At 38.2% G+C, this 23,174-nt stretch overlaps 2 protein-coding genes across 3 annotated transcripts in view; one reads left to right on the forward strand and one right to left on the reverse strand.

The window, feature by feature from the left end:
• Window positions 1–9,701, forward strand: TRMT61B (tRNA methyltransferase 61B). Its single transcript, XM_084900675.1, has 7 exons — window positions 1–1,301; window positions 3,357–3,459; window positions 5,379–5,569; window positions 7,658–7,749; window positions 8,099–8,322; window positions 9,017–9,094; window positions 9,178–9,701. Exons 1-7 carry the CDS (start codon window positions 606–608, stop codon window positions 9,219–9,221), a joined length of 1,428 nt encoding a protein of 475 aa, XP_084756801.1. The 5' UTR covers window positions 1–605; the 3' UTR covers window positions 9,222–9,701.
• SPDYA (speedy/RINGO cell cycle regulator family member A) overlaps window positions 9,473–23,174 on the reverse strand; it is a gene marked incomplete at both ends in the record, with an annotated part of 19,946 nt that continues 6,244 nt past the window's right edge. Inside the window, 3 exons of one of the 2 annotated variants that reach the window (XM_084900677.1) lie at window positions 9,473–9,561; window positions 17,493–17,784; window positions 20,052–20,223. In XM_084900677.1, the coding sequence (XP_084756803.1) occupies window positions 9,473–9,561; window positions 17,493–17,784; window positions 20,052–20,223 (553 nt within the window). Of the gene's footprint in view, window positions 9,565–17,492; window positions 17,785–20,051; window positions 20,224–23,174 lie in introns of both variants that reach the window. The other variant, XM_084900676.1, reaches the window with a different exon arrangement.

A 23,174-nucleotide genomic window follows, 5' to 3' on the forward strand; every position in this document is an offset into this window, starting at 1 on the left:
AAAACAACTATGTTTGTTTATTTAAAAAAAAAACAAACTACTGTTTTAATAAGTAGATAAGCAAAGAGTGAATCCTGCCACTACCATCTCTGGGCCTGGGGCGAGCGCGCAGGCGGAAGGAACTCGGCAGGGCCGGGGAGGCTTTGCGGTCGGCGGGGAAGGAGCGCGGGTCGGCGGGTGGCCCTTCCAACCGCCGCCTGTCAAACGCCACTCGGGGCGTTCTGCTTGTCCACCTGGGGGTGACCTGGAGACGTCCGTGTTCCCGACCACGACAGAGCGGGCCCTGGGATGGAGTTTAGGCAGCGCTTCCACAGGCCTTGTGGCTCCTCACGCTGCTGTCCCCAGGCGAGGCTGCGGGAGACTTGCCAGCGGTCAGCGGTTCAGAAGAAAATGAGCCCCGGGGGCTCGGGACACGCTCCCGGGGCGGTTACGGAGCGAGGGCTTGGCGGCCCCGCGCCCCCAGCTCGGCCTCCAGCCGCTCCGGTCACAGGCGCAGGCGCCGAGCTCTCCCCGCGGAGACGCTCCCGAGCTCCTCCGCTACGGCGCCTGCGCGGCCTCGCGAGGCCCTACGTCACTTCCCCGCGCCGGCGCCGGCGCGACACAGCATGTGGTCGGCGGGCCACCGCGGTCCAGTCCTGCTCTGGCTGCGGCGCTTCAGGCGGCGGCCGGGGATCGCGCCCTGCCCGTTCCCGCGCGGCCTCGGACCGGAGCCCTTGGAGACAGCCCGGTCACGGTGTAGCGAATCCTCGCAAAGAGATGCGCGAGGTGGACCGAGAGTGCACGAGGCGGCACCGAAGAAGGTACCCGGGGCAGAGTCGCCTCCATCACTCCCTCCGAGCAGCCGGGGCATTGGGACCAGATGGCTGTCTTCCCTGGAAAGCCTCAGACTGCCGACGCGTGGAGAGGAGCCATCCCTTCAAGGGCGCGAGGACTCGAGTGGAGACCTGGCTCTGCCCGATCCCGCACACCCGGCATCCGGGGATCCCCCACTGCCCGCCCCGGTGGGAGAACTTCACGGCGCCTCTCCCTGGACAACCTCCAGAGAGGAGCCCTTTCGGGCTGGGGAGCTGATTTTAGCCGAGACTGGGGAAAGAGAAACACAATTTAAGAAACTATTTCGGTTGAGCAACGCCGGGCATTTAAATAGTAGCTGGGGGGTGGTCCCGTTCAGCGACATCGTGGGGAAGTTCCCTGGCCAGATCCTAAGGAGTTCCCTGGGTAAGCGCTTTATGCTGAGGAGGCCGGCACTGGAAGACTATGTGTTACTGATGAAAAGAGGTCCTGCCATAACATACCCAAAGGTAACGCGATGGGAGTTAGGTGCATATTGGTTCCAGAAAGAGCAAAAGAGATGCAGCCCTACGACCTGATTCACGTACTTAAAGCACTTCTCAGGTGTTAAGGGTTTTTATTCTTCGCAGTCTATATATATAAAAAAAATCATGGATATGACTTTAAATATATATATATGATTTTTTTACAGAGAGAAAGAGAGAGGGATAGAGTTAGAAACATCCATGATAGAGAAACATCGATCAGCTTGCCTCCTGCACACTCCCTACTGGGTATGTGCCCTCAACCAAGAAGGTACATGCCCTTGACCGGAATTGAACCTGGGACCTTTTACTCCAAAGGCTGACGCTCTATCCACTGAGCCAAACCGGTTTCAGTATGGAACAATTTTTTTTAGTACCATTATGGTGATATTTTAATTATATTTCATTTGATAAGGTATGAAACTAGAAGTGTGTTATCAACAATGGATAGAAAAAGTTTTATATTGCTGAAACCAGTTTGGCTCAGTGGATAGAGCATCGGCCTGCGGACTGAAAGGTCCCGGGTTCGATCCCGGTCAAGGGCATGTACCTTGGTTGTGGGCACATCCCCAGTAGGGGGTGTGCAAAAGGCAGCTGATCCAAGTTTCTCATCGATGTTTCTAACTTTCTATCCCTCTCTCTTCCTCTCTGTAAAAAAATCAATAAAATATATATTTTTTTAAAGTTTTATATTAACACAGCTAAAATTAGACACTAAACATAAAAGGAATATCCTTTTTGAATAAATTAACTACCTACTTCCTTGTTAGAATCTTACACTAATCATCTATTGCTAGTGGTTTATTTCAGTCCTTAGTTACAGTCACAGTCCTTGAGCAGATTGCTCCTTTGTAACAACTCCTATTCTCAGATGAGGAGACACTCATTATTTATTCAGCAAATAATCACCTACCTTCTATGTTCAGGGCACTACTTTAGGGAAGTAGAGTGGTGAACCACAGTCTTTGCTCTTAACACAGACCTTACATCCTAGAGGGGGTGACAAAGAAAAAAACAAGTAAATGAAAGAATAATATAATTTCAGGCAGTGCTAAATGTCATGAAGATACAGTGATACTGTATTGGGTGACATGGGAAAAGAGAATTGTTTTTATGTCTAGTGGTTAGAGAAGGTCTCCAAAGAGGTACATTTTTAAAAAAATCCTCACCTGAGGATAGTTTTTCTGTTGATCTTTTTTAAGATAGAGGGACACACATTGACTGGTTGTCTCCCACATGAGCCCCGACCAGTCCTGGAATGACCAGATCTGAATCCAATCTACAACCTGACGTCCGTGTCCTTGACCAGGAATCTATCTGCAACCCTTTGGTCCACAGGCCGACACTAGAACCACCGCTGAGCAAAACTGTCCAGGGCTCCAAGGAGATACATTTGATAAGAAACGCAATTTAAGGAAAAGCCAGTCAGGCAAAGAGGTAGCAGCCAAGTGTCTTGAAAAGGGAAAAGTATTGCAGAATTCAATACTTTTGTGTTAACCACTAAAAGTATTTGTTCAAAGCTGTTTCTACCTTTTGTTTCCTTAAATTCCCCACTCTGTCTTTAAACTAGGATAGTCTGCTGATTTCTCTTTTTCTGAGCTCTCATTGTACTAATTGTCTATAATGTCAACATTATACTGCTTTATTAGCTAATTGATTCTTGAATCTCTTATTTTGTCAAGTAAAATATAAACTCTTGCCCTAACCAGTTTGGCTCAGTGGATAGAGCGTCGGCCTGCGGACTGAAGGGTCCCAGGTTCGATTCTGGTCAAGGGCATGTACCTTGGTTGCAGGCACATCCCCTGTAGGAGGTGTGCAGAAGGCAGCTGATCAATGTTTCTCTTTCATTGATGTTTCTAACTCTGTCCCTCTCCCTTCCTCTTTGTAAAAAGTCAATAAAATATATATAAACTCTTGCTAGGCAGGGTCAGGGTTTAATCCATTTTTGTCACTTCTCCCAAGTCCAACATGATATTTGATAAGAGGAAGTAATAGTAGGTGCTTAGTACATATTTATTGATTGCTTTGTTTAAATCATAGGATATAAGTATGATGCTGTTGATGATGAATATTCACCCAGGAGATACTGTTTTGGAAGCTGGCTCTGGCTCTGGTGGAATGAGCTTATTTTTATCCAGAGCAGGTAAGAGAGTGGGATAAAGGAGCAGAATGTAGATAACAAAGAAAACATTTAATCTGTTCATAGTAACAGAAAGTTAAATAAAGATGTTTCGGAAAATATTCACATGACTTTGGGATGCAAAGAATTCTCTTTAAAACAAATGTAAGCAACTAAATTTTCTCCCCATTTTGTACATTTTTCCAGTCACTCTTACCTTTTGTTTTGCTTTCTCTTGCTCCTCTTATGTTTTTTAATGCTTCTACTTAAAACAAACAAACAAAAAAACAACCACCACCACTAAGCTTTTTTTTTTTTTTTTTTTTTTTCATTATTGATTTCAGAGAGGAAGGGAGGACACTGATCAGATGCCCCCTGCACACCTCCTACTGGAGATCAGGCCTCAACACAGGCATGTGCCCTTGGCCGGAATCAAACCAGGACCCTTCAGTCCTCAGGCTGATGCTCTATCCACTGAGCAAATTATGAGTGATCAAAAAATTAATACTATTTACCTTTGGAATGGATTTCCCCCTCTATAATTATACTAGAGGCCTGGTGCACGAAATTTGTGCAAGAGTAACCCGCCCCCCAGCAGCTGGCACCGGCTTCCTTCTGGTATCCCGGACCCTGGTTTCCCTCGCAGCTCTGGCTTCATCCAGAAGATCATCCAGTCTAATTAGCATATTATGCTTTTTTTTATTATAGATTTTCCAATTGTTTATCTTATGCTACTATTAGCATTAATTTTTATCCTTTGAGAACATGATGACCTCAGATAGAGGTGGGTGGAAAATGAATTGCCTTGTTAAAATGCAGTGGTTTTTTGTGAAACAGTATTACTATGCTAAACAGTTAAAAAGTCTTTAGGCACACAAAAATACAAATACTTTTTAAATATGTGGAAGGTCTAACCTGATCCATAACAAAAGAAATACAACGATAAAACATTATGCACCTTAATATTCTGGGGAATGGGAATATAATTTTACTTTTTCAATACCCGGAACTGATACAAAGGAAGCACTCAATTAAAATGGACTGGATGAATCAGGCAACATTATTATGAGAATATAAACATAATTTTGTTTAACCAAACTAGATTAATATTGATTCTTCCTATTTTACTCTCACCCAACATTGAGCAATAAAGTTTTTATTTGACTTGCTTTATTGGTAGAAAAAAAAATACAACGATAAACTATATTCACTTTTAGATTGACGTAGATAAAAAGTTTGAGAGTATAGAGAATAGGCACTTAAATACTTGCTGGTAGAGTATAAATTGGTATCACTTTTTTGGAGGACAATTTTATAATAATTTTCAAAATAAAACATTCACATACCTCTTGAGCCAGCAATCCCATTTTTAGGAATTTATTCTGTAGATATATATATTAGCTCATGCATACAAAAACTTGGGCATAATAAATTTTATTGCAATATTGTTTATGATAGTGAAAGACTAGAAACAAACTAAATTTTTATTGGCAAGTGATTGCTAAATAAATTATGCCATAGCCATACAATAGAATATAAAATCTTTAAAAATAATGCAGTAGATTGTTAATCACTGAAATGGCACGATAAGTATAAAGGAAGTTAGAGGACACAATATATCACAATGTGTGTTAAAAATAAAGAAGTACTTGCACACTGTGTAGACACCAACTATCTTGGGAAGGGTAAATAACTAATAATATGGTTACCCCTGAAGAGAGAGATTGATTGGATATCTGGGAAGGGATAGAGACTTTTGTAAACTTGAACTATTTGAATTTTTTTTCTTTTCACATCCATATAACTTTTTTTTTTTTTTTTTTTTTTTAATGTTGGGGAATCAATCCAGGACCCATAGAATACCTTTTTACAATATAATTTTTATATTATTTTATGAAATGTTTAATACCATGAACTGTCATAAATTATCTGTTTAAATTAAGTTGGATCACAAGGACGGGTCATAAGTTTTGAAATACGAAAAGACCACCATGAACTGGCTAAGAAGAATTATAAACACTGGCGTGATTCATGGAAAATTAGTCATGTAGAAGAGTGGCCAGACAATGTGCATTTTATTCATAAAGATATTTCAGGAGCAAGTGAAGACATAAAATCTTTAACATTCGATGCGGTAAGTTTTCAAAAGTGGTTCCTATGATATTACTTATTACTGTGTGTGACAAAAACAAGGATTACACTTCTTTTGTATGGGAGAGGGTCTTCTTTCATTATTTGCCCCATTTCTGTATCTGGCATGGAAGGAGTATTTTTTCTTTAGAGCAAAGAGACTTACTGAATTAGTTGCCAAAGTTATTAATAAATATGGGGTAGTGAACAAGGAGGAGGAGTTGAGCATCATAAACCTCAGCATTTCTAGAGTAAGCAGTGTTTGGAGCATGTTGAGCTTAACACTTGGCTTCATGTTGTGAGATTTTTGTGGAAAAATAACTTCTATTTGAGAGGGAACAGACCGTTAAAGGCGGGATGTAGAGGAGTATTCGTTAACAATGTTGAGGATTCATTCTGACTCCTGTGCTTCTCTCACATTTCACAGCCAATCCTATTTGGCTCTTACCTTTTCAAAATTTATACCACTTCTCATCACATCCAATGCTGTTTGCTGTTGTAAGCCATCATTATCCTTCCTTGCCTTCTCCCAGTCTTTTTTTTATTTTATTTTTATTTTTTAATGATTTCAGAGAGGAAGGGGAGAGAGGGAGAGATAGAAACATCAATGATAAGAATCATGCATCTGCTGCCTCCTGCATGCCCCACACTGGGGATTGAGCCCGCAACCTGGGCTTGTGCCCTTGACCACAATTGAATCTGGGAACCTTTAGTCTGCAGGAACCTTTAGTCTGCAGGGCAATGCTCTATCCACTGAGCCAAACCAGCTAGGGCCTTTTCCATAGTTTTAAAAGTATATCATAATGTCCTTAATGACACTAAATTTTTTATTTTGACCATATTTATTTTGCATGCCCCTGACTGGGGATCCAGTCCACAACTTGGGCATGTGCCCTGACCAGGAATCAAACCAGCAATCCTTTGATGCATGGATGATGCCCAGCCATCTGAGCCACATCAGCCAGGGTTCAAATGTTTTGGTTTTGTTTTGTTTTGAAATATATTTTTTACTTCAGAGAGGAAAGGAGAAGGAAGAGAAACATTAATGATGAGAATCATTGATCAGCTATCTCCTACACGCCCCCTACTAGGGATTGAGCCTACAACCTGGGCATGTGCCCTGACCTAGAATTGAACTATAACTTCCTGGTTCATAGGTTGATGCTCAACAACTGAGCCACTCTACCCAGGCTCAGATATTTTATTTTTATATTCAGAAGAAAAGTTCTGAATATTAATTTTAGGCATTCTAAAGTGTAAGAATCACGTTATTTCTCACATTGATTTTTCTTTCCCTTAAAAAATCAATTTAAAAAAATCTTTAAAAAAAATATTTGAGATGTGAATTTCTATTGCCAAAAGCTCAACTAAAGCATTGAAACTATATATATATATATATATATATATATATATATATATATATATATACACACACACATAACTAAAGGAGGATTCCTTTATTACCAGCATTGCCCAGTGCAAGACATGCCACCACCATTTTTTATTATTGATTTCAGAGAGGGATAGAAATATCAATGATGAGAATCATGGATCATTTGCCTCCTGCACGCCCCCTTCTGGGGATCGAGCCTGCAACCCGGGCATGGGCCCTTGACCAGAATCAAACCTGGGACCCTTCAGTCCCCATATTGACACTCTTTCCATTGAGCCAAACCTCTAGGGCAGGAGTCCTCAAACTTTTTAAAGTGGGGGCCAGATCACGGTCCCTCAGAGAGCTGGAGGGCCCGACTATATGAACTACTAATTCCTACTGTAACACCTTGGCTGCGCTCACTGCCCAAAAAACCTGGCGGGCCGGATCAGACTCCTCTTCGGGCCGCATGTGGCCCGCGGGCCGTAGTTTGAAGACCCCTGCTCTAGGGCATGCCATCACCATTTTTATGTAGTAAAGTACTATGACAAATAGTGTGATAATATATCTTTTGAGGAGCAGTAAAGTAATAGTAGTACAGTATTCAAGAAAATGCAATACTTTAACTGGGTAATTGTTTTCCAAAAGTGTATCATTTTACCATGATAACCTATACCATAATTAAATAGAATTCAGTCTGATTCTCTTTTTCCCCCACAGGTAGCTTTGGATATGTTGAATCCTCAAGTTGCTTTGCCTGTTTTATACCCTAATATTAAACAGGGTGGTACATGTGCTGTATATCTTGCAAAGTGAGTGATGTGGCTACTTATGATTTGAAACACGTTCATTTGTAACTGAGTTAGATATATATGTCATCTTGTAAAACTTATGAAACTACATATGTCCCAAATCACTTTTACTACTGCTTAAATCGTCCTTTACATAAATGGCAATATAAGATGCATTTTCTTCGGGAAATTTAAAAGAAACATTTAAAAAGTGTAATGTGAACAAATAATGTTAAATGATGTTCTCTGTATTTTTTACTTAGTATTCTTTAAAATTGCTTATGTGCCCTAACTTGCATTTTTACTTTTAAGTATAGTAAATTTAAAGTTGTATTAGAAATTTAAAGTACATTTTTTACTTTTCTGAAAGCATCACACAGGTTATTGAACTTTTAGATGGAATTCGCATTTGTGAACTTCCTCTCTCATGTGAAAAGATAAGCGAAGTCATTGTCAGAGATTGGTTGGTTTGCCTTGCAAAACAGAAAAATGGAATTTTAGCTCAAAGAGTAGAACCTGAAATTAACGTGGATGTACAATTACATTCTCAAAAGATTAGAGCTGACGGTGAGATACTTCAGGAGGATAGCCATGGTGAGCTTCAGTTTTATTTTATGCATGTGTATGAAATTTTTAGTGGAGAATAGGTTCTTGAGAGTATTGACCAATAAATGTTTCTGAAGGATTTTTTTTGTATTTAAATTGAAATGTGGTATTTATGCTGTTAAATTAAAATCTGTAAGAAACAGAATGACTTTGCTTGCCTTTTATATAAAGCTTTGATACCTTTGAAGTAGTTAGCTTTTTATAATATTCATATTTTACCTGTGACAAGATTGACTTTTGAAATATTTTATATATATACTAAAGAATTTTTAAAATTTAGATCAGTGATTATTACTGAAGGAAAATAATTTCATAGGACCTGATATGCAAATAAAGTAATATGTGCTATTTATGAGGCTGGAATTCTCTAAATTTAGGACTTTGTTGTATGTACACATTTAGGCTATGAATAAATGTTCATATATTCCTTGATTTATTATATGAGTTTATCTGTTAAGTTATAAAACCATATATATAAGTTTATTATGTAATCCTTGATACATTGTTTCTGTGAGGTAACTGGCATAGTAACTCCAAAACAAAATGCTTTAAAAAAAAAAAAAAAGTGAAAGAAAAACTTACAGTAAAAGGACATAAATTTGTATTTTAACAATTTTGAAATATTTGAACAAATTATGAAATATTTTATATAATTTACAATATGTATTTTGTTCTACAACAGAAGAATCACATTCTGATTTTCCATATGGATCATTTCCCTATATTGCTAGACCTATGCACTGGCAAACTGGTCATACAGGTGAGTAATCTTTTCAGGCCATATTAAATGGTATTTTCTTGTAATTATTATAATGACCTTTACTTTCCCCCCCCTTAAATTAGCTTTTCTTGTCAAGTTGAGGAAGTTCAAACCACAACTCAACTGAATACCTCAGATGACGGCAACTAATTTGAAGACAGAAAAGTATCAAAATAGAACTTTATGTTGCAAATCATTACTTTTGTAGATTGGTATTTTTTGCTATTACTATGATTTTTATAACTTTTACTTATAATTCTGAAAAATAACAAAAGCAAAAGATGTGTAACATTTTAAAACTGCTTAAATGTCCAGTTTGACATTTGTCTTATAGACATATTGTAGTTAATGATTCCAAGTTGTTTTAATTGAGCCATCTTATTCTTCACTTCCTGTAAACCACTCCATAGATTTGTCTTTCTTCATGAAATTAGTTTTCTTTTCTTTATTTGATTGATGGTCATTGGCTACTGAAATAAAATATGCATTTTAAGATAAATTTTATGTATCTGTATTTAACATACATATTTTAATGGCTTGCATGTATCTTAAAAGGTACAAAGAAATCTGGGTTATCCTTTATAATAAAAGCCTAATATGCTAAGTGTCCAACTGTTTGATCAGTCACTATGACACACACTGACAAGCAGGGGCAGATGCTCTGACTGGTAGGTTAGCTTGCTACTGGGGTTTGGCTGGTTGGGACTGGGCCAGATGGGCCAGACACACCTTGGAGCCCTCCCTTGGTCCCTCCCCGGCCCTGATCGTGCAAGTGGGGTCCTTCGGCCTGGTCTGCACCCTCTCGCAATCTCGGACCCCTCAGGGGATGTTTCGATCCGATCCCTGCAGGCCAAGGCCAAAGGACCCCACCAGTGCACCGGGCCTCTAGTAGTAAATAATATGGAGAAGCTGATAAGAATGATATACTCGCCGAAACCAGTTTGGCTCAGTGGATAGAGCGTCAGCTGAGACTTCTCTGAGTTTGTGTCTTCATCAGTAAAATGAGTATCATAGTGCCACTCAAGAGATTTTGGGGAAACAGGTAAAGTGTTAAATGAGGCTACCTTTATAAAATGCCTAGCACATGATTAGTGATAGTGATGTATCTAAATTTATAAAGAATGCTTCATCTATTTCCCCCCAGCCTTGTCAAAAGAAAAATATTATGTTCTTAATAAATGTCATAAACATGCTTATATAAAATTTGTTTTTTGAGCATTTTGTTTTGAGGAAAGAATTTTAATGTTTTACCTGAAAAAATGAGAAGTTACTTGCTTGTGTTGGAAAGAAAGATGGAAGCATTGGTAAGCATCTATTGCTAAGTTTTGGCGTAAGAGCCTGGAGCAGAGCATCAGTTCTTTGTGTCTCTTCTGGAGAAAGCTGAATTGAGTTTACTGCAACCACAAACTGTTAGGTGATTCCAGCCACCTTCTTGTTGATAGGAGGAAGAAAATTTTGCTAGCAGAGGTCACTACAGGGAATCAGCAGCACTGAGGCAGTGAGAGACCGATCACTGTTCCTGATAACATTCTGACCCTTAAACCAACCTCCTCTTTCTACCCTCCCTTTCTCAAATACTCCCTTAATCCTTTTTAGGGAAAATGAATGTAAATGTTTAAATTTTCTTTGTACTGCCTACTCTCTGTCATCCTGAAACAAAGGGCTTACATTTATATTTTTAAAAAAATATATATTTTATTGATTTTTTACAGAGAGGAAGAGAGAGAGATAGAGAGTCAGAAACATCAATGAGAGAGAATCACCAATCAGCTGCCTCCTGCACATCCCCTACTGGGATGTGCCCACAACCAAGGCACATACCCTTGACCGGAATCCAACCTGGGACCCTTCAGTCCGCAGGCCGACGCTCTAGCCACTGAGCCAAACCAGTTTCAGCTTTACATTTATTCTTGAGTCAATACTCTGAATAAAAGTTGATGAGTAAATATTTGTTCCTTCCTGTATAGGAATTGTCTTTCCTAAACCAGGGCTTTATGGCTTTCATCAAGGGAGCGAATGAGCCCTAGGTGGTCTGGCTTAGTGGATAGTGCACCCACAATCTGAAGGGTCCTGGGTTCAATTCTAGTCAAGGGTACATACCTCGGTTGCAGGCTCAATCCCCAGCCCTAGTTGGGATGCATGTGGGAGACAACCAATCAATGTGTCTCACACACATCGATGTTTCTATCTCCATTCCTCCCTTCCACTCTCTAAAACAAAGGAAAAATATTCAGGTGAGGATTAAAAAAAGGGGGGGGAGAGAAATTGGGGTGAAAGCATAGTTCCGTTTATTGCATTTACAACTCCCCTAACTTTAAAAAAATATATGTTTTTATTGATTTCAGAGAGGAAGGGAGAAACATTTATAAGAGAATCATTGATTGGCTGCCTCCTGCACACCCCCTACTAGGAATCAGCCTGCAACCTATTCATGTGCCCTTGACCAGAATCGAACCTAGGACCCTTCAGTCCGCAGACCGACACTCTATCCATTGAGCCAAACTGGCTAGGGCCTAACCACAGTTTTCATCCACAATCCCTCAAAGATCTGCTTTTTTGTTTTTGTTTTTTTTCAGAGCAAGGTGACTGGTAGAGCCCTATTCCCTGATTGCATTCTGATTTTCTGTTGAGATACCAAAGCCTAAAATATAGTGCTACTGTTCCTGAAACTACAAGAGCTAATTTGTATAAAATATAATGCTTCTGTAAATATCTGTTCTAATGGTGGTTGGCATTCTCTTCCAGTTCACTCCATATAGCCTTTCATTAGGGACTTGGTTCTTAATGCTTTCACTATTTCCTTAATCCATAGCAGTCTGCTGACAGACGTATGTGGTACCTTATTTTTATCACAAAGGCAGGTTTTCTTCAAAAGAGGCAGTAAAACATAATAGTTAGGAACTCAGGTGCTAGTCTAGTCATTCTTTTTTTCTTTTCTTTTTTAATAGAATATCTTTTTTTAAAAAAATATATTTTATTGATTTTATACAGAGAGGAAGGGAGAGAGATAGTGAGTTAGAAACATCGATGAGAGAGAGTCATCGATCAGCTGTCTCTTGCACACTTGGTTGGGGATATGCCCGCAACCAAGGTACATGCCCTTGACCAGAATCGAACCCGGGTCCCTTCAGTCCCCAAGCCGACGCTCTATCCATTGAGCCAAACCGGTCCCGGCTAGTCTAGTCATTCTTGAGTTCAGATGTCACACCACCATCTTGGGCAAATTGTTTAACCTCTCTAAACCTCAGTTTCTTTATCTGCAAAGTATAGATAATAGTAGTATTTACCTTAGGTTTGGCTGTGAATATTAAATAACATATGGTGTAAAATGCTTAACATTTTAAACATCTAATAAATCTTACTTATTATAGGATCAAAGAGAATAGGTAAAAGGAGTTGGGAAATAGGAGAGGGATGCTAGAAGGAAATTCTTATTTTATTATTTCCTATAGTAGATCCTATTTACCTTCAAATATGAGTGAACCAATAAAAATTATGCTTATAAGTGCTCGAAGGCAATAGGCTACATATTTCATAAGTCAAAATTGTGTAGTGATTACTAAGATCTGGAAATGGAACAATGACTGAGACATGACCCCTACCTTCAAGAGTCTTAAAAGTCTAGTTTTTCTTTAAGTCAGTGGTCGGCAAACTCATTAGTCGACAGAGCCAAATGTCAACAGTACGATTGAAATTTCTTTTGAGAGCCAAATCTTTTTTATTTCTCTTTTTTCCCCCCTCATTTTTTAATTAAGGTATTATGTGTGTACATATCTTACCATTGCCCCCTCCCCACCCAACTCCCATACATGCCCTCATCCCCAAGAGTTTTGCGTCCATTGTTTATGCTTATATGCATGTGTACAAGTCGGTTGATCTCTTATCTCCCCCACCTCTCCCTAATCTTCCCACTGTGAGAGCCAAATCTTTTAAACTTAAACTTCTTCTAATGCCACTTCTTCAAAATAGACTCGCCCAGGCCGTGGTATTTTGTGGAAGAGCCACCTCAAGAGGCCAAAGAGCCGCATGTGGCTCGCAAGCCGCAGTTTGCCGAACACTGCTTTAAATGAAACTTCAATGGCCACTGTTAATCTCATAAAGATGTGGTAAAATAGATAAAATTCTGAAATAATGTGGGTCTCACAGAGTGAGAAAGAAACATAGAAATCTATCAGTCCTGTCTTCAGATGGGTGAAAATTTGGAAGGCTCTAATAAGTAAAAGGGATTTCTGCTAGGATACTATTCTGATTATTTCAAATTGAGAAATATCAGAGAAATACTATACCTTTATAAATTTAAATAAAAATTGTGTAATTGACTAAAAGTATTTCTAGTTTATAAGATTATTTCCCAATATAAAACACCATTCAAAGCTACTTAAATCTCAAGAAAAATGAAATATGCAAATAAATATGACACTTGTACCATGTCATGATTTAAAATCAGGTTTTCAATGTATAGTATTCCAAAGTTAAAGTAATCAAAATGGCATGGTGTTGGCATAAAAACAGACACATAGATCAATGGAACAGCATAGAACGCCCAAAAATAAACTCACAACTATGGTCAATTAATTTACAACAAAGGAGCCAAGAATATGTGTGTAATTGGGAATGGATAATGGTGTTGGAATCACTACAAAAGACTTAAAATCGACCACTACTTATATACCATGCACAAAAAATCTAGCAAAAAGTCCAGGAAGCACAGAGAATCTCAAATAAGATGAACCTAAAGAGGTACACACCAAGATATCATAATTAAAATGCCAAAGATTAAAAACAAAGAGAATCTTAAAAGCAGAAAGAAAACACAGTTACTTCCAATGGAGCACTCATACAAATGTAAGCTGACTTCTCAACAGAAACTTTGCAGATTAGAAGGGAGTGGCAAGAAATACTTAAAGTGATGAAAATCAAGGCCCTACAACCAAGATTACCCAGCAAAGCTACCATTTTGAATTGCAAGTCAGAAAGAGCTTTACAGACAAGAAAAAGCTTGAGTTCGTTGCTACCAAACCAGTATTACATGAAATGTTAAAGGGTCAAAGAAGAAAAAGAGATCAAAGTATGGGCAATAAAATGGCAATAAGTACATAACTGTCAAAAATTGAATCTAAAAATCAAAATAAATGAACCAGGAATTTAATGAACAAAATAAACTAATAAATAAAATAGAACCAGCCCAGCTGGTTTGGCTCAGTGGTTGAGCCTCGACTCATGAATCAAAAGGTTATCAGTTCAATTCCAGATCAGGGCACATGCAATAGGGGTTGTATAGGAGGCAACCAATCAATGTGTTTTTCTTTCATAGATGTTTCTACTTCTTTATTCTCCCTCTCTCTCAAATCAATAAAAACTTATTTTTAAAAATAAATTTAAAATAGTCCTAGCCAATTTGGTTTAGTGGATAGAGCTTCAGCCTGCAGACTGAAGGGTCCCGGGTTTGATTCTGGTCAAGGGCACATGCCCAGCTTGTGGGCTCAATCCCCAGTAGGGGGAGAGTGCAGGAGGTAGCCAATCAGTGATTCTCATCATTGATGTATCTATCTCTCCCTCTTTCTTCCTCTCTGGAATAAATAAAAATATTTTTTTTAAAAAGAAATTTAAAACAAAATAGAAAGAGGCATGGAAACATGGAACAGACTGATGAATCTCAGAGGGAAGGGAGGTTGGGTGAGAAGAGATTAACCAAAGTATATGCATATATGCATTACTCATAGATACAGACAGTAAATAGGTGGCGAAGGCCTGGGGTGAGATCCAGGTGGAGGGGACATCTGTAATACTCTCAACAATAAAGGTGTGTGTGTGTGTTTTATATAAGTACCATATGATCCAATATCACAGAAAGAAAAACACTATTTCGAAGACATCTGCACCCCCATGTTTATTGCCATCCTACATAATAAGAGTAATATGCAAATTAACCATCACTCCACTACACCCAACCAGCCACGCCAACCAGCCAATGAGAGCGAGTATGCAAATAAACCAAATCGAGATGACTACAGCCACAGAGAGCAGGAGGGAGGCTTGGGTTTCCCAGATAATGGAGTAACCCAAGCTTTCCGCCTGCCCTTGCTGACCTAAGTCTCCACTCAAGGCTACAAAGTTTCAATTATAGAAAGTAAACAAATCCAAACAGTAATGGCGGCAGCCACAGAGCTGGAAAGAGAGGGAGGCTAGGGTTGCCCCTGGCAATGGAGGAAGCAAAGCTTTCCATACACCCTGGCCAGCTCAGGCCTCCACTTCAGGCTACAAAGTTTCAATTATAGAAGATACATAAATTTGCCAAAACCGGTTTGGCCCAATGGATAGAGCATCAGCTTGCAGACTGGAAGGTCCCAGGTTCGATTCTGGTCAAGGGCATGTACCTTGGTTTTGGGCACATCCCAGGAGGGGGTGTGCAGGAGGCAGATGATCGATGATTCTCTCTCATCGATGTTTCTAACTCTCTATCCCTCTCTTTTCCTCTCTGAAAAATCAATAAAATAAAAAAATAAAAAGAAGATACATAAATTCCAACAGAATTGGCTGCTGGCCATGGAGTGAGCAGGAGGTTTGGCTCCACTCCAGGTTAAAAAGTTTCAATTGTAGAAGGTAAATAAATTCCAGATACCAGGGCCTCCACTTGGGTCACCAGGGGTGTGGTTGGCCTGAAAACCACCACAGGCCCCCCACTCAGGACACTCTACATCCCAAGGGAACCCCTACCCTGATCCAGGATACCCTTCAGGGCAAATCAGCTGGCCCCCACACGTGCACCAGGTCTCTATTCTATCTAATAAAAGAGTAATATGCAGATTGACCATCACTCCAACACACAATATGGCTGCCCCCATGTGATCAAAGATCCTGTCCCCAGGTGGACACAAGATGGCCAGCAGGGGATGGCAGTTAGGAGGGACCAGGCCTGCAAGGGAGGGCAGTTGTGGGTGATCAGGCAAGCAGGGGAGGGCAGTTGGGAGGCACCAGGCCTGCAAGGGAGGGCAGTTGGAGGCGATCATCCCTGCAGGGGAGAGCAGTTAGGGGTGACCAGGCAGAGGAGGGAAGTTGGGGGCAAACAGGCTGGCAGGGGAGCAGTTAGACATCAATTAGGCTTGCACTGGAGTGGTTAGGGGGTGATCAGGCTGGCAGGCAGAAGCAGTTAGGGGCAATCAGGAAGGTAGGCAGGTGAGCAGTTGGGAGACAGCATTCCTGGATTGTGAGAGGGATGTCCAACTGCCCATTTAGGCCCGATACCGGTGAGATCAGGCCTAAATGGACAGTCATACATCCCTTGAGGGGTCCCAGATTGGAGAGGGTGAATGCTGGGCTGAGGGACACCCCATTGCCCCCGTGCATGAATTTCGTGCACCAGGCCTCTAATATTATTTATAATAGGCAAGGCATGTAAACAATCTAAGTGTCCACTGACAGATGAATGGTTTTTTAAAATGTGGTATGTGCATACAATGGAATATCATTCAGTCAGAAAAAAAAGGTAATCCTGCCATTTTCGACAACATAGATGGACCTTGAGGGCATGATGCTAAGTGAAATAAATTAGAGAAAGATAATGTGTGATTTCACTTATATGTAGAATCTATATAAAAAAAATAAATCACACTCATAGATACATAGTACCTATTGGTGGTTTTAAGAGGCAGAAATTAGGGGGACAGGCAAAATGAATGAATGTGGACAAAAGGTACAAACTTCTAGTTATAAGATAATTAAGTCCTGGGTATGTAATGTACAATATGATGAATACACTTAACAGTACTATATTGTATATTTGGAAGTTGCTAAGAGAAGAGATCTTCAAAGTTATCACAAGGAAAGAACTAAAACTATGTGGGTGATGAATGTTAACTTATTGTGGCAATCATTTTGCAATATATACATATCAAATTATATTGTATACCTAAAACTAATACAATGTTATGTATCAATTATATCACAATTTTAAAAAGTGTATAGAAAAAAAAGAAGGGGTAAAACAAAGGACTTCTGTGTTTTTCAACCTTGTAGCATAGTGGTATTAAACTTTTAAAATAAAAAAGTATGGAAGAAAACCAATAGTTAATCACTGATAAAACTAAATGATGAGATTACAAATAAATTTATTTTCCTTTTAAAATTTCTTTTGAATAAATATTTCAAATGCTCTTAAAATATTTGAGACCCAGGGTGATTAGGTTTTACTTTAACATAAATCACATTAAAATCTTTTAGTTTAGGTAAGTTACCAACAAAAACAGTAACACAAGACAAAAAGTAACCGAAAAGGAGACAAATTTCAATGTTAATTTAACTCATATTGTATAATATGTTATGTATCCCTGCCTATAGGTCAATAACTAATTTGTGTTAACATGCATAAATCTGATTCTGACATATCATTAAATCATACCTTGAGGATAGCTATAAGCTTGAGAAGGCTCAACTATCTTGCTCATTGAGTTGTGTGATTCCTGAGAATGTTTTTCCATCACCTCTACTGTATCACTGGATAAAGATGATGATGAAGACAATCCCAGTCTAACATATCTTCCTTTTTTACCGCAGAGTGAACAATCTACCGGTGTGGCACTAGGTCCCCGGGGCAGTTGAACTTCATCTCTGTTGTAGTTTCTAACAGCTCCACTGTGATGCACAGAGCGTTCTCGTTGCCATATATAATGGGTTGGAGCAATGGCCATAACCTATAGTGGAAAGCTTTCTTTTAGAATTTTAATACGTTTGATTTAATAAAACTAAGCACAAAAAATATAACTTAAGAACAGCTATCTCTAGCCGAGATGGCATGGTTCAGTGGTTGAGCATTAACCTATGAACCAGGAGGTCACAGTTCAATTCCCAGTCAGGGCACATGCCAAGGTTGTGGGCTCGATTCCCAGTGTGGGGTATAAAAAGGAGGCAGCTGATCAATGATTCTCTCTCATCTTGATGTTTTCATCTCTCTCTCTCTCTCACTTCCTCTTTAGGAAAAAGAAAGAGAGGGAGGGAGAGAGAGAGAGGGAGGGAAGGAAAGAACAGCTATTTTTAAAAACTAGATTTAAAAGTCTAAGTTACCAATCTTGAAAAAAAAAAAAAACATCTCCTGATACAGCAGTATTTACCTATAAAGTGTTCACTGCTTGAACCCTTGACAATAATTTAAAATATTTAAATCATTTCAAATAGAAAACAAGACTGAAGCAACCTTCTAGGTTTTTCAATTCAGAATATTTTACCTGTATTTTCCGGCATATAAGACGACTTTTGAAACGAAAAAAAGTCAACCGAAAATCGGGGGCAAAAGACCAAAATTGCACAAAAATTACCTGCAGATCTTGACAGCAAAGTCTTTTCTTTGAAGTGGGGGGTAGTCTTATACAGCGAATATAGGCCTAAACCTATGTTTTAACTGTAAAATTAGGGGGTCGTCTTATACGCCGGAAAATACGGGTAAGTTTGTGAAAGACAATACAGTTATCCCAAAACAATTATTATTAGCTTTGGAATATACTGGGCTGAGAAGAATATGTTTAATTGAGATTTCCAACTATGTATGTTAGGCTAATCTTAAAATGTTTGCAATTATGACAAGGAATATGGTAAGAACAAAGGTAAGTTACTTAACCTTTCTGTACCTCAGTTTCCTCATCTGTAGATGAAGAAAGAGAATGTGTCTATTATAGAGGGTTGTGAGGATTACATGAATTATTTATGAAGCAATTAAGATTTCTCACTATATTATCAGTTACTGTTGTCTGAGGTTTGTTAGATAAAACACTGCCTTTAGAGTCAGTTTTAGTTTCTTATCCTGGTTCTGCCACTTGCTAGCTGTATGATACTGGTCAAGTTACTTAATCTTTCTGAGGTTAAATTTTTTTTATATCTCAAATGGGGATAGTATTCTGCCTCAGGGTTATTCTGATGGTTAGATATGTGTAAAATCTGTATAAGCAACTGGAAAATGTAGCTCCTAGTATTTAAGAGGTCAAGCTAGGGAAGTGTACCTCTAACTTCATATGGAATTCTATGTTTAGCTTTTTGAAGAACACCCAGACTGTTTACCAAAGCAACAATACTATTTTACATTCCCAAAAGAAATGATTGAATTTCTAAGTTATCTCTGAATCCTTGCATTTTCCCCAACATTCAACAATCCTCTTATTTTAATCTACAAATATGCATACTTGCTAAATCTTTATCTTATTAATAAATATAATTAACATTGTAGTTCTGGGCAGAGTTTTATGATATGCCCCTAAAGTTCTCCCTTTGACACGAATCCATTGTCTCTTTTGGCCTATAGTCCATTTATCTGGATATAACTCCATTTAATTATAGCATTATCTAGCTCACATTTATCGAAGTTTTCTTTATTAATATTGACTTACAGTGGTCACTGATTTAATGTTTTACTTTAGAATTTTTCTTTAGTTTAAAACTTAATTTTCTTCTTTATTGAATACCAAAGCATTAAATAAAATAACCAATCTTTTAACTTTTAGTGTCTTTCTGCTTTATCTTAATAAAATCTGGCATCAAGGAAACTTTATGTATTCTACATTTATATAAATTTTATATCATGCAATTCACATTTAAATCTTTGGACTTGAAATTTCATATATTTTATTTAATGAAATTATTATTCAACTCCAGTGAGATATTTAAAAATATGCACACCTATCCTTTTCCAATATATTGGTGATCTTTTAGACAAGAGAAACACACTAAAATAAAAACCCTACCAAAACAGACTGCTCTGAAAAACAGAAATAACAATTTTAAATTCTTGTGGTATAAAATTAAAACAACATTGCAATACATAAGTTGTATTCATGTTAACCATCAAGGCTAATGATCTACCCTTAAATATATAAAAAAATAAAATGCAAATGTTAGAAGCACATTAAAAAGCAAGGAAAATTATATGAACAAAAGACAGTGATTACACATATAAAGTATTTTAAAATCTTACCTCTTCACAGCATCGCCTGCTTACAATAGCCCTATAATCAATTCTATCCCAGAGTTGGTCCCTTAATTTTAAGAAATTAGGGAACAATTTTCTCCAATTTTTCCCTAAAGCCCATGGAAAAATTTCATATTTGGATTCTTCTTCATCTTCTTCAACTGTATTAGCCAGATACCTAGCAAAGAAGACCAATGACTCAAAGAAAGAAACAGGTAAATGACAAGAATGGGTAGTTCACAAAAAAAAAAAAAAAAAAATTGCAAAGCACTATAAACACATAAAAAAATGTTCCATCTTACTGTAAATAAATAAATAAACAAAAGAGATGCAATGAATTTTACCTTAATGAGTTCTGAACATTTGTGAACTCTCTTTTGTGTGCATATTTGTGTATTCCTATAAATCTTTTTTTTTTAATTTCTATAAATCTTGAGCTTTGTTCTGGGATGCAGTTACTTGGAAACATTATGATCCTTTCAGGTCATGCTTTTGGTAGATGTGGAACAATATTCAGTCTGGGGCTAATTATTCTCTATTAGTGATGCAATAACTTCTTGAATACTCTACTCAATATCCTGTCAATTATGAGGGTTTTTTTTCAGTCTGGCTAGTGGGAACAGACACTATTTCCAGCCCTGGATAAGTTTTAGGCATTGTTACCCTCTAAACCTTTATTTTTCTCTTTAAGAGCTTTTAAAATTATTTTTATTATTTAAAGTATTACATATAGTAGTACATATATCCTTCCCTCCCCCTATTGACCTTCCCCCAGCCTTCCTTACTCCCTGTCGCATGCCCTCATCCCACCCTTCAGATGGCCTTTTGTGGCAATCCGGTAGTTTCTTATGCACAAATGGAAATCAATATCCTGTCAAATGCTTGAGAGGGATCAGGCATACACAGAAGCGGAACACAATCCAATCAATCAATCAAAACTGACATACTAGTACAAGGTAAAAGTAACAGATAAGAACATTAAAACAGTTATAACTATTCCAGATGTTAAAAAAGTTAAGACACACTTTTAGAAATGAAAACTATGTGTACAATGAAAAATACACTGAGTGGAATAGCAGATTAAATATTGCAGCAGGAAAAAAACTGTGCATTGAAGAAAACTGCATAACTACATAAACTATCCAAAATTAAACATGTAGAGAAAATAAACAAAAATAATAAACAGAACATCAATGAGCCATAAGACTTCAAGCAGACTAATAAAAGTGAAATTGGAGTCCCTAAAAGATGTCAGGTCCACAGAAAAAGATATTTGAAGAAATAAATGGCTAAAAATTTTAAAAACTTGATGAAAATTATAAACCCACAAAGAAGCTGCTTGAAGCTCAAAGAACCAAGGTACATCATAATCAAATCACTCAAAACCAATGATAAAGAGAAAATCTTAAAAGCAGTCAGGGGTGGGAGGGGGGAAATGTAAATTGAATAACACAGAAAAGAGATAAGAATGGAGATTTCCCATTGGAAACAATGCAAGCCCCATAGATGACTTTCCAAGAAAAGTGGGCAATTTACAATAAGAAAATTACAAAGCACTTAAGGTGTCATGAGCAGAAATGGACCCTGAAGTCTGAAGATACTAGAATAAACATCAAGGGAAAAAAAGAAAGAGAGAGACCTCAAAAGCAGTTAGAAAGAAGGCAAATGATCCTAGGTGAGAGGTTTCAGACGCAAGAAGGACCAGTAAGCAAAGATATAAATGTGAGGGTAAATATAAACAAATGTTGAATGTATAAAACAATAATAGTTTTTGGACATCAGACAAAAACTACAGAATTGTAAAAAGAGAGTTAAATGGATAATTGTTGGTTAATTGGAGTTAAAATGCTCAATGTTGTGTGATTAAAAATAACTTGGGTAATTGCTAAAAGAATAGATATAAATTGCATAGTTTCTAAATAAGTGGAAGTAAAAAAAGGTGTCAAAAATGATTTAAAAATCTCACCCCCAAAAAGATAAAAAATGGAGGGGAAAGAAGAAACAGAATAAATGGAACATAAAAAAAGTACACAAGATGGTTGAAAAAAATCCAAATATATAAGCAACAATAGAATATTATTCTGCAGTGAGAACTCTATAGCTACATACTATATACCATGTGCTATTTTTTAAAAGATCACTTTTAAAATATTTATTTTAGAGGAAGGGAGAGAATGGGTTTCTAGAAGAGAGGAAAACATTGATCAGCTGCCTCCTGCACACCCGCTACTAGGGATCAAGCCAGAAACTGGGAATTCTATCAGTGATCTCTCATTGAATGGAAAGATGCTCAATCCACTGAGCAATACTGGCCAGGTCCATGTACTATTTTGTACATATTTCACATGAAAAAGTCTTTAAAGATACAGAAGTGTAGAGTATACTTCATGTAATATACACATTGCTTAATGTATAGAAAATTATTTCTAGACTGATACACATGAAACAGTTGTCCTTGAAGGAGACCAAGGTCTTTAGAAGGAAGACTTACTTTTAATTGTATACCCTCTTATGTACCTTTTTAAAAATATATACTTTTATTGATTTCAGAAAAGGCGAGGGATAGAAAAATCAATGGTGAGAATCATTGATCAGCTGCCTCTCACATGCCCTGCACTTGGAATCAAGCCAGCAAGCCAGGCATGTGCTAACTGGGAACTGAACTGTGACCTCCTGGTTCATAGGTCGATGCTTAACCACTTAGCCACACTGGCCAGGACCTCTTATGTACTTTTTAAAACCATGTGCATATTCATATTTAGACACATTAATATAAAATGAGTACCTATATATTATTTTTCCTTCCTTAAAATAATTGTATGTATTTTAGTATTATCTTATTAGTAGCCCTGCACACGAATCTGTGCACCAGTAGTATCTCTACTGCCCAGAGGTTCTCCGCGCCCCAGGGGCCCATCTGCAGCCAGGCGTGGAATGCTTGCCTCATCGCTGTGACGAGAAGCAAGCATTCTGCCAGGCCGCTTACACTGCCTGCTCTCAGCGGGCCCTCCCCTCAGGACTGGGGGACTCCAGTGGGGCTGAGGACTGGGCACTGGCATCTTGTGGCTATGGGTGCTGTCATCTTTGTGTTAGACTCAGTGATGGTTAATTTGCACATTACCCTTTTAT

The sequence above is a fragment of the Pipistrellus hanaki genome (genome assembly GCF_964339955.1).
Source record: "Pipistrellus hanaki genome assembly, chromosome: 12".
Taxonomy (NCBI): domain Eukaryota; kingdom Metazoa; phylum Chordata; class Mammalia; order Chiroptera; family Vespertilionidae; genus Pipistrellus; species Pipistrellus hanaki.